The 13628-nt window shown below is 27.1% G+C and overlaps 1 protein-coding gene across 3 annotated transcripts in view; it reads right to left on the bottom strand.

Annotated features, from left to right (window-relative positions):
- LOC148228231 (uncharacterized) overlaps positions 1-13628 on the bottom strand; it is a 202312-nt gene that overhangs the window by 35179 nt on the left and 153505 nt on the right. For all 3 annotated transcript variants that reach the window (XM_088199557.1, XM_088199558.1, XM_088199559.1), the window contains one exon: positions 9477-10540. In XM_088199557.1, coding sequence (XP_088055683.1) covers positions 9477-10239 — 763 coding nt within the window. In that variant the 5' untranslated portion in view covers positions 10240-10540. The remainder of the gene's footprint in view (positions 1-9476; positions 10541-13628) is intronic.

Below are 13628 nucleotides of genomic sequence, written 5' to 3' on the forward strand. Positions count from 1 at the left end.
TAGGAATTTATAGTTCTTGAATTAATATTTAAATATGCTGTTTGTAATTAAATTCAGAGCGCTTAAGACATGTTGTGTACGTATATACTCAACTTTGATTACGTCATTGCACCTGATGTTTTCTGACATATTAATTTAGACTATGGTATGTGGAATATTTATTTGCAAGTTGATTGTTATCTATTATTTTTTATTTATGAATCATGAAAAGATTGTTTTGGTTTTAGAAAAGAAAAAAAATTTGACCGAAATATATTTTTAGTGACTTTTTCTTTGTTAGTGGCGAATAAAAATTGCTTTTAAATAAAGATAACTCACAGAGTCCCATAATACATTTCTTGTCGTCCGTGGTAAGCACATAGACGGTGATGGATAATCTATTTCTATATCAGAACTACGATATATAATTTCGTTTCTGCTAATCTGGACGTTTGTACGAAATCTATTTAAAGATAAAATTAGGTCGTTGTTCCGTATTTATTAGCATATACTATATATCTTGTATATATAGGCTTGCTGTTTTGTTAGTATTACTGATTTAATTAACGATTTCAAATCAATAATTACCAATATTTTAAATTTATGTAACTTCAATATGATCAGTTGTAGTGCAATAACGACAATAAAATTTACATCTTATTTAATCAATAAGCAGAATCACGTTAGGCGAAAAAAAAAACACTTTATTGATGCATCGCACAATAATTAATATGATGAACATATAGCTATATATTATTGTATGTAATCTGTAATTTATATTGTTAGCTCGACAAATATAAAATTGAAGACGAAGCACTGAAAGTTGTACATTGAAAAGCACAAAGAAATTCAATAAATAATATATAAACGCACTTGATTTTTTATTAGTGTTATTGTATAAAGGAATCTGATCTTTCACAGATAATAAAATAAAACTGTACGATGACAACGTTTATTCGAAAGCATAGAGTTTACTCATGTGTGCTTTTAATATTGTTAGTTTATGCTTTAGCCTCAAGCATAAAAGTTATGTTTTCCGAAGTTAAGAATAAATCGCGTGCGGTTAGTTTAAAGCGAACTCATCGAAGTAGTCGTTTGTAAAAGCTTTATTGCTGTTCTAGTTCGATTTTATACATCCGAACCTAACATTTCAATAGATTTCGTTTCCATTTTATATATGTACACATACATACATTTCTCTATATAGTATCAATTGGCAGAGAAAACTGATCGTTTGAAAAGTGCGGAAATAAAAAAAACACTTACGCCTTATTGTCTACAGTCCTTCAAAAAAAATATCCAGTTTTATTATGTTATTTTAAATTTAATTTACTTAAAACCTATGCAATGACCCTCAAGTGTGCCAGGGCACTTCTTTATTCTGGCGTGAGCCGATTTATTATTTGAGTATGGTTTTATCTCACGTAAAAATCAGATCTTCATACGCGTTTTATATAGAATGAATTATGGAGATAATGTACATCATTGGCAAGCATTTAAAATGTTGTATATTTTTTTATAAGTAATTGATTAGATAATGAATTTGCTTAGTTTAAATGTTATCAGACTATCATTTAAGTGAAAGTTAAACAGCAAATATATTTTTATTAGGTATATAAGAATGGAATAAGAATAAAATTAACTATTATCATAATAAGTAAAAATGACCCAGAAATTTTAAAACGGACATTTTCAGACAAGGAAGTTATGACTCCTTATATTATTTTTAATAAATTATTTAAAGTCAATAATAATAAATTAAATGTTATCGATTGAATAGCTATATAATTTTTTGATAGTATGTTATAATTTCTTTAAAGCAAATTAAAAATTTGATTAGGATAATGTATATAATTTATATGTGATAAATGGTTATATAGAATATACACGCGTAGTCACTTCATATATTACAAAAACTGTAATGATCAACTGAAGTGTGCCACTATCGATTTATGTACTTTTTTTTTATTTTTTACCCGAAAGCACCTGCGAGTGATTGATACGAATGTAGGCCAACCGGCTGATACTTTGGAAACGTATCAGAAGCGTACAAGGGAAATTTGTACAAAAGCTTGAGACGCAATATATTATATTATACGAAGAAGGAGAGAGAATAGGTACACGGTTAAACCCAATACAGTAAAATAACAAGTTAAGGGTGGACACGATGGAGTAATTGAAAGAAACTGCCTCGGGCGTGAGAGGATTTGTAATATTTGTGCCCCGAAGACTCCTCTGCGCCACTGCTGGCTCTCTTCTAGCCAATAAATTGGTGTGGGATTTCTCTACTAAAAGTGGATACACACTCGACCCACTTTTAAATTAAACCTAACCGCGGATATTGTAGAAATATATGTCTAGGTTTAGATGGGTTAAATAGGACAGTTTTGCTTAAAAAGGACCAAGTTAAGAGAAGTTTATTTTAACATAGATTGTGGCAATGTTATATTTTTTCTAATATATTATACATATACCTTAGATTTACATGGTTTTATAAAATATCAAGTAAATTCAAGCTTATAATGCATACAAAAATTAAAGATAAATTCTAGAAAATAAAATAAAAAGATAATTTGCGTAAGTGTAGATATCAGTGTTAGCACAATCAAGTACAAAAAAGAATTGTAGTAGAAATATATACATTTTTTAAATAAATAAATAAAAAAAAAATTAAATTATTAATAATAATAATAATATTTCGTCCTTTTGGTCGTGTATTTTATTGTAACTATTTTTTTCTTTCACTTTATTTTAAATTGATCTTCATAAAATACATAATATATATTATAACCTATTTTTTTATTATATTTTTTATCGAATCCTTGTGGAATACATGTAAATATTTTTCAAGCTTTTTAGATATTTGAATCTGCGACTAGCTAATTGTAGAACCACTGCGATGGCACCGACACCATTTTATTGCTTTTGACGTAAATTTTTGCCTTCTGAGGAGTGATAATTGTTTCTGCGCTCTCCTACTGATCAAAATTTGATTTAAAAAAAATTTGATCAGCCCTAGAAAAAAGAGCAAAGGAAAGTTCTTACACTTTGTTTTTCAAAGAAAAAATACAAAAACACATATATAAACTAATAATTAATAGTATTGAAAAAAATTACCTAATGATGGCGATTTATGTTTGAATATTTTAACAAAGCTACAAGTATAAATATATATCATTTTGTTACTAAGGATAAAATGTAGATCTTTTATTAAATTTCTAGTAACTAATTAGCAGTGTGCTGTTTTCAAAATGAGCCGTCACAGACAAACGTGGGAGAGGGCAAAGTGTCAGAAGGAGAATGGTCGCTTTTTCTTCTCAATTATTATGTGTGGCAATTAATAAACTGCAAAAACAGCATACAGTTTCTGTCATTTGCCACAATAAAAAAATGTATATTAATAGTCTTCGGTGAAGCTTCAAATCATTACACCGCAACTTTAGCCTCAAATTTGCGTTATTCTCTATTCCTTATAATATACAATTAAAATAACCACGAAGTATACAATTGCAGTTCAATGTACAGACAAGTGCAACGTACAACAAGATAATTTCATAAGTTCACAGAAGCACTAATTTTAAACATCTATATGTATATACTAAAAAGGGTAAGAAATAGTTTTTTTTTATTCAGTATGCTTTTTGAAAATAAAAAAAATCTATATGAATAAAAAAGTATGTATTATTTTTTTAATAAATTTTATATGTTATTTCTAAGACAATAATAAATTTAGCAATATTTAATTCTTAATTGATATGAAAAAAGTATGTATTAAGCTATTTCAAAAGCTTGATAGAAATTGCTAGAAATGTATCGAAAATTAATTGCTATTCAAGATATGCGGGAAAATTAGTAAATATTTAAATTAACTACAAATTAGTATTACCAATCAATTTATGAAATGTTAACGTCAGTCAATTCCAAATATTATTTAATTAACACTGTATGTAATGCTTTATTTTTTCAATTGATATAATTTTGAGTGTATTGTTATTTTAGTAATGTGTGTAATTATTATAATAACCTTATTGTATTTATGCGTTGGAAATTATTCGAAGATTCCTTTGATAAGCTGTCATAAGCAGAACTGAAAGGAATTCTGCGCTCGAACCAGTAATTTAATAGAAACTTTGAAACAAAGTATCACACCTGTATCATTCTACCTCTTAAGTGTATCAATGCAACTTTATACATCCAGTTTCACACAATAAAAAAATACTCATCAAATCAAAAAAATAATAGACTTTGACTTGAGCAATGTATTTTAAATAATAAACAGTAATGGCTAATGAAATTAGATTAATTTAACGCATTCGCTTCGCGTAAGAAACCATATCAGTTAATTCTAAATGCCAAAAAATTGACAAGCTTTTTATATTTTTGTAGCAATCAATCAAATATGAACAAGTGGATCTTGTTGACATACGGCACACAGGAATTGAAAATTTCTCCAATTTTTATTCGCATTCGTGTGATTTATTCGGTAAAAACTCCCGTTGTGTAACTCAATAACCATCGAACTACGAAACCGATTGATTCGCTTTTATTGGCGATAAAGCTTATATTTTTTGCCGTTGATTTTTTTCATTATTTTTGTTCGTCGCTGAGAGAAAACCTTTTCGGCAAAATTTAATTTTGGATGTGCGACGAATAAATGAAAATTTCTACGGTAGATATTAAATGTATAAATATAAGCTGCTCTCTGTACGTAGTTCGAACGACGCGAAGAATTCCATTAATTAATTTCGGATTGGGGGTATGTCGGCAATAAAAATTCTATAGCGTATCGCAAATGTCAGAATGTCGTTTGATTTGCCATTTTGCAAGTAATTTCATTCAGAATTTACGTTTTCATTTAAAGCAAATGTTGTTGGATGTGTAATATTTTTTCATTTTAAGCAAATGTTGCTGAATATAGATATGAAATTTTTTTGCAAAAATGCATATATTTTAAAGCAACGAATCGCAAACCAAACTAAATTGGATTAAAATAAAATATAAATAATTTTATAAAATACATGTATTTTGATTCTTAGCACTTTTTGAAATTTATTAATTTTACTACATAATTAATTTGCTGTTCATCTAAACCCAAAGGTATAATTATGCATTCTAGAAATATTTATATATGTAGCAATTTTGTACACAAATATAAAATATTAACTATTGAAAGGAATACGAATCTTGATTATATAATCTTTAGCATATGTTTACATTTATTGACAATAACTAGATATTCAATAAATTAACAATCATTTGCATAATTTAAGCGATCTTTACGTTGAAATAGCGTAGTCTTAAGTTTTAGACTGGCAAATAAAAGCGGCAGCAGAATTAAATATTAATTTATAAAAATGCGCTATTATCAAAAACCGGTCATAGTTGCAAAATGGCATTTGTTAAATATTAATCTTAATACACATATTTAAATATAATTAATTAAAAATATCTGATTCTTAGTCTGAATTAATCTGATAATTAATGGTTAATAATTTTGGTATTGACTATATTTGGTTGATTTACCCTGTTGTAACGCATTGGGCATACAAATTAAAAAAAATCATTGATAAAAATTTAGTTATATATATAAATAATAAATTTACTTAAATATTAGCATACGTAATAACAACAATTTTCAGAATAAAAATAAAAATATTGATTTATTGAAAATAAATAAATTATTATGATAGAAAAAAATATATAAATGATGCATTTAATGTTAATATATTTTTTAAACTATACGTTTTATATGGTACAGTAAATGTGTATTATCAATAAAAATATATTTTCACTGAAACTTCAGTAAAATCATATCAAAATATGTTTTCACTAATTGACACCAGATCATTCGCGCAGTGAATTTGTACATTTGTACAGTTTCACTGATATTGACTAGTGAAATCTAAAATATGTTATTTGATACATTTTAACTGACCTAGTTAGTGAAATCAAATTTAAATTAGTGAAAATATCACTTCATTTTAATTAATTATTAATAGTTTATTAATATGATTTATTATTGTATTTTATAAAATGTACATATCTTTGAACAAAAAAATGTTAAAAAATAAAACCCTGCTAAAAAAATTTAGTTCAATTAAAACATTATTAAAATTTATATTATTTTACTCTTTCATAATAATTTGGGTAATTATAATATAAATAATATAATAGATTGAAATCATAGATACAACTAAAATTTTTACATTTTTACTTAGAATGACAGTATCTATTGTAGATATAAAAATTGTTGTTTTTATAATAATTATTTTTAGTTGTACCAAGACAGACGTTAACTTAATGCATTATAACGAACTAAACACTTACAAAGTATTAAGTCTTAAATGAGTCTGTGACATTTATTATAAAAATTATAAATTATCAATATGTTACTATGCATGACTAAGCTTAATTCAATTTTATTTATTTATATGTAAGATAGGAAAAATAAAAAAACCTAAATTACATAAATATATTACACTCATTAATTCGGTTAATATATTATAGAAGTTTCAGGTATTAGTAATTTAAAATAAAAGCTAAAGAATATTCGCATTTAAAAAGTAGCAATTTAATAGTAAACTTACACGACGATTTTAATAAATTAAATGAAATAGGTCAAGAGAAAATAGTTTTTAAGGCAAAATATGAAAATAAAAAAAGTAACGAAATTGTAGAAAAACTAATTAAAACTATTTAATTAAACTAATTAAAGATATTATCGACATGGGATTCCTTACCATATTTCTGAGCACAACGATTGTGATTCGAATGTTTTAAGCTTTGTTATATGGCAGAAGGTAAAATATCATTTTAAGACTTAGAAAGAATATAAGTTAAGGGCGACTTAATGGTCTGGCAACAGTTAAAATAAATTACTAGATAGTATTTTAGATTATTTGGAATTAATAACTGAATTACATAAAAGGATAGTGTGCAAAGCTTCTATGCAATTAATAAATGATATAATAAAAAAAATATTTAATATTAATAATTTTATTGTTTTGCCAACATTTTTTTTAATTTTGAAGAGCCTTCAAAACATTATTGCCTCGGGCCTCGCATTTTATCTGAAAGGCCTCTTTATAAATAAATAAATGAGATAAAACTTTATTTTTTTAAATGTTCACTCTAGCTATCAAAATACAATTTGATACACAAAACTACAGATGAAACCCAATTGGGAAATTAAATGAGATCGCTGTCCTGGAAGAGAAAAGTAATCGACAATAAACGAATATTTACAAACGTATGTATTATATATCTAGATTCGCTTTAAATAACTATATATTTATAAAAAACGAATTTGATTAAAGTTTAAAGTATTGTTAAAACATAAAAATAAATTAATACTCATTTTTACAGTTAGTAAAAATATTTTGTTCTATTACATATTAATTAATTTTAATACAACGTTAAATATTATAGTTTTAATCAATAAGCTGTTGCAATATATTCTAATATATTATATTGCAATCATGCATTATGGTTCTTTGATATGTAGTTGTTTCTCTCATTGTATTATAGAACGGGTTTTAGGCGTTTGTTTCGCTCATCCATTCGCTTCTGTCTCTTAGATTAACTTATACGCTTATAAATAATAGGACAAAGACAAATGTAGTTGTCTAATTGTTGAGTTTCTTGATTCATTCCACTAATTATAATTGATGTTTACTTTTAATTTACAAGCTACGTTGGTTGAGAATAGATAACATTACTAGTTAAAGTATATTGTATCAAATTAATTTACTCAAAAATATTAATGAAATCAGTAAGAATATAACTAGGATTTTAATCTAAGTTCGTGATACGAATGACTGCGGTTTGTTCACCGTTGCGCATAATCCTAACGCCTCTCATTCTCCTAACTGTATAACCTTATATAACAATAAAATAAATACGCGTGTATTTATTGTACAAATGCTTATTATTATATACGTATTTGCGCCGAAACGCAGGCGAATAACTGTGTAAAATTAAATTGTTTCCGCTAGAACTCGAGTACTAATATCCCGGAATTTGGAATAGCAATGGCTTCAGGTGAAACGTAGTGTTCTTGCAAAATTATTGCCTAAAACGTTAGAGCGACCTCCCTTTCCCTCAGCAGTCTTCTTCCTCGTCTTCCCTGCTCCAGCTTTATAACCTGTTACTCGTTACATAAATTCTTTCTTTATTTTCTGCAATTTTGAAATTCGCGTTTTATAGCCGATCCTTGAAATTTGGTTCCTTCTTCTACGTATGTAGATATGTTGCGATACGGATTTCACTTAATTAATTTCGTTCAAATAAAATCACGTAGATAACATTTAATGATTGGTACTTAAATAAAATTTCATTTCAATATTAAACCATGGTTTAATTTTATCTTAATATTAAAATTATATTGTTTTTAAGATTTTTCCAATTAAACGTTTCTATTAATTTGCATAGTAAAAATATGTGTAACAAATAGCTATTTTATACTAAATATATATATTTAAAGACTATAAGGCAGCTATGTAAAAAGCATATTTTTTTAAGTACTATTATTTATGCTTTAAGAAAAATATTTAAATTAATTTTCACATATATAGATGTAGATGGAAAAAAGTTTATTAATAAAGCTGTACGAAAGGCATGACCACAGACTACGTCGGACAACCTAATAAAATTCAAAAGCTTCATTCATCATTCAAACATCCACCACACATGAATATTAATAAAAACATGCGTCCGTAAGTGAAAATAATTTTTCATCCCTCGTTCAACAACGAACAGCCCATTTTGGCCCTTTCGGCCCAAAACTGCGCAAACTTTTCATATTTCAACTTTTTTAATACGATCTAACCATGGGTAGAAAGCTCAATTTTGTAGAATATTTTCAATACCGTTATTTTTTAGTATTTTTAAAATTGCTGAAATACCGGTATTAGATTTTTAAATATTGATAAAAAAGTATATATAATAATTTAACTTGAATATGCAATTTTAAATACATAAAATACGCATAATAAAATAATAATAATATTTAATTAATCTATTTTTTTTAAATTTATTCTAATACATATAAAATATTCTTTAGAAGCTAAAGTAGCTCATTATTAAAGAATTATTAATACCTACAATGTACAACCAAGCTTGATTTTAAGTATTTATCCGTGTATATATAAAATCCATATAAAAAAATTAAGGTCCAATTGTAATAAATACACCCATGTCTTTCAGGTCAATAGTCAGCGACTTATACCATTCGTCTATCGTACTGGTTATATAATATATAATCGTAAAAAATAAACATGATGTTTTTAAGGGACTATTTTTTATTTATTAATCAGAGTCCACCATTTTTCATCAACAAATAAATAAATTAATTCATTGCCAAAAAAGTAATAGTTTAATAATGGTGAAATAAAGTTGAGTGTTTTTAAACCACAACCTCAAAAATTAAAATACGTGCATACATCTACTAGATGGTAACTTATGTTACACAATATGACAAAATAAAAAAAATTACATACCTATAGTTGTCAAAACAGTCAGCGAGTAGAAGAAAGCTTTAGCCAAAGTCCATTCCGAATCTTCTGGCGATAGTGAAAATTCGCCCACTGAATTCACAGCACCTCCTAATGCCATCTCTTGATAAACAGCCCCGTACTGAGCGGCCATCTCATGAGCCACCCTTTGAACTAATTCATCTTGAAACTTTGAAATCTCTTGACCAGCCAACCTAGTCCAATTTTCTCTGTACAATATGTTCAGAGACACTGTAATCTCCCAAATGTTCTCAACAGTCTTAGCTCTAGCTTCAGCATTTGAATCGCTCAAGAACGAATAATTCTGATACTTATCTCCAGGCTCCAAAAAATTAAAGCTGTGTTTATGCTCTTTGATCTTATCTTCATCTTCGTTGCTATTGTTTAAGTTGAAGTTTCTATCGACGTTTTTATGATCGCTATGTTTATCTGGAAGCATTCTGGGTCTAATTATGGTATTAGTACCACCTTCGATAGCTAAGAAAATGAACGATCCTAAAAATGTATAACCTAATAATAGCGAGAAAATGCCTAAGTTTGTAAAGAAGCTGACGATGTACTGCCTCCTTCTTAATTTGGTGGTTTTGAAGCAAAAGCAACAAGTTATCTTTTGCTTGCCACTCGGTTGGACAGTCGAGCTTCCAACTTCTTGATTGTGACGCAAAACTGCGTCTCCGTTCATAATGCCTTTTCCTAAATATTGATCGTATTGATAGCTTCCATCTTCGCCGTTATAAATCTTATCCATTCTAAACACATTCTAATTGTTTTATTATTTTAAAATAACTTAAAAAGATTTATCTGCTAAAAATTTCCATTTCCAGCACAATTTTCTCATTTTTTGGCAGGTCTTTAGTTAAAAACACACTTTTTTTCGCTATAGATAATTTCATTTCAAAGCCCCTTCACGTTCGAACACCAACTCGATTTTATTATGGTGAAACGTTTTGTTCGTCGGAATTGACGTTTCTATAACGATGTTTAACAATTCCTTCTTTTTCGTGTTGTGTGTTTTTTTAATAATATTTTTTATCCGATAAAGCGCACATCTGAAACAAGAAAAAATGCATTTTATTAATTATGACAAAATTAACATGTATGAAAATATCATAAATTATTGTTGAATAACCAAATAAAAGTTTGAGAATTTAAATAGTTTTAATCATTATCAATTACTTGCTGTTTCGTTTTTGATGGTTAAATATAAGTATTGACATTTAATTTTGTATTTGTTAAATAGTAAAATAATATAATTAGTATGTATACAATAACAAAACAATAAAACAGGTTGATGCAATAGCTTTGTCGTGATATGATTTTAGCATTTGTATAAAAAACACTTTATATTACTTATATTACGCAAAAATATTAAATTTGCTTTTATTTTACTCTAGCATATTTTTGCAACAAATTAATAGCTTTCGATAAATTTCAAACGTTTTATAATGACATCTTTCAATACTTGCTATGAGGGTAACTTAAAATTAGAATTCCAACAGCAAAAACATTTAACTTTTAGCATTGCCAAAGAGAGAAAGCGATAGAGCAATGGAATGTGTCACTGATTCCCGATTATATGATTTTCAAGAATTCACTTCGAAGCGTAATTTCGATTTTCGACTTCAATAACTTCAAAAGATTAATTCTGATCTAAGTTACTATATATTTAATGGAATATATTATACTACATTACATGAATATAATTATTAAATCCGTGTTGAATTTTGCGTATCGTTATTCGAAGTATTATATTATTCTTGAACTCTTTGATCTTGCCGTTTAGTTCACAAAGGAGTATTCGTAAAATTTAATTAATAAATATTTACTCTCAATCTAAAACACTATATTATTTATTATTAAGAAATATAAAATAACTATGATCATATGGTAAGCTAGTAGGTTTTGTAAGCCGTTGGTTGTAATATAATTAGATAATGGAGTAATAATCCTTTGTTGGGGCTCCAGTTCCAAAGTGTCAAAGTTTAACTTTCTTGCGGGAGGCTTTCTTGCATATTGCTGAGCTCACAAAAGCCACAAATGTGTGGTTGAGCTGCTTTAAAGTTTCATCCACTTATGATATTCATGCGTCGTTCCGCAAGCATTTTATCTAATTAAATTAATACGATGAAAATCTTCGGGAAAGTGTTTTTGAAGCGTTATCGATAACTTTGCTATGTGTATTTAAGTTAAATGCGGTAATTATCTGCTAATAATACTTGAATTTGTGTGTTAAGCATATTTGATATAATATATAATATTCATTTAGGGAAGTAGTCAATGTTGAATAAAATGTCGTATTTATATAATTTTGAAAGACTTTATGTCAAGATATTAAATACTGATATTAACATTATTTATTTTATAGTCAATAAAACAAGGCCTCGAATAACAATATAAAAATGGGTGATTATTTATTTATAGTCCTTTTATTTCTGTTGTTTTATTTTAGGTACACATATATTCTTTTATAACCTTATTTATTATTTAGTCCAAATAAGATAATCCTGAAATGCCGTTTTTTAATGAAGCAAAAAATCACTATGGAATATTTTATTTTAATGATATAAAACATAATTTTATTCTAAAGATGTAACATTCGCCCATTTCTCGAGCATTTTTTAAATTTATATAGTATAAAATATTGTAGGTTTTGATGCAAATATTCCGATAAACCCTTTTTCACTAATCTGCATATTAAAGATTTTGTGTATCTAAAAAGTGTTGATTCGATCGAACTAAATGGTAGTCGGAAGAATTAGGCGGATACGATAAAACCCTTGATTTATCTTGATTTTACCAAGAGTCCATTTTGCAACATATATACGCGTATTGTTGTATTAGATTTCTGTTGAAAAATGCAGGATTATACTATTTTGCACAATGTTTATTATTTTATATATTTGTTGTGGGTAAGGACGTGAAGTTATTGAATCTCTAGCCATATTAATCTATCTTAAATAATAAAAATTGTCCTGTAACATGAAAAATTTTATACATACTCAAAACAATCAATAAATATAATTAATGATGCGCGTAACTCGATCCAATATCTCATTATATCATATGATATTTTAAGATTACATACTCAGATGAAAAGCAATAAAAACATATTCTTTTTCAGTTGTACGAGTGACAGTAATGATATATTTTTTATGAAATCTGATCTGAAAGGAAATATCATGACGATAAAAATCTGAACGTCTAAAATATCAGAATACGAATTTCGGCAAATTAAAATCTTACAAAACATTGAGGGAACATAATGCTTTTTCTTAACAAAATACAATTATATTTGATATTATGTTAAAAAAAAAATTATCCATCAATTTTCGGTACTAATCAAACTAAAGTAAGATTGTCTAAAACATTAGTTAGCAACTTTCACATTGCTTCTCTTTGAAGTTTCGAATTGTTCAAGTTTTCGGAGGTACGTGAAATAATTTGATTCGCTAGCGTAATATAAATTTATTGTTTTACTTTTCAATGCGTATGCGAATCCTCTCATGAAAGTAAATATATTTACGTAGTTCTTTTTTCCATTCCGTAAAATATGTGAGCATATAATTTTCTTGAAAAGAAATATTGTATAGTGTAGCGAGAGGCCATACCTTCATTTATTTCGTAGTCAAACCTGTGTCATAAAATATATACGTATTATATATTATACGTATAAGAAGAAAACTCTCCATTATAGCGTCAGCTACGGTTTTGGTCAAAGAAGAAAAAATAAATAAATATATATACACTTTTCCCTTTTATGTCGGATCGTTTCACAGGTAATTTCGACAAAGGGGAAAGCAAACAACCTATTCTTTAGATTTCATGTTATTTAATGACCGCTCTGAGGTAACGGTGAATAAAATTTAAACACTACTAAAATAACACAACAAAAAGAGAGTTGAATGATCAAATTAAACCGCGTATATCCATTAGAATTCTATTACGGTGTGAGTAAAAGAGAACAAAGCGAAACGCGCCATTTTCACTATATGGGAAATTCAAGTATCACTTTTTTACTATATATGTATGTGTATAGAGATAGAGAGAACTTTATGGGATTTTTTTATTAAATTTTCATCGCGCGGGGAATAGATCTAAAATTTATGAAAGTGTTCACTGTATCTTTCTCATACATTC

This window comes from Plectrocnemia conspersa, unplaced genomic scaffold (genome assembly GCF_051122295.1).
Source record: "Plectrocnemia conspersa isolate PC_06_02 unplaced genomic scaffold, ASM5112229v1 ptg000012l, whole genome shotgun sequence".
Taxonomy (NCBI): domain Eukaryota; kingdom Metazoa; phylum Arthropoda; class Insecta; order Trichoptera; family Polycentropodidae; genus Plectrocnemia; species Plectrocnemia conspersa.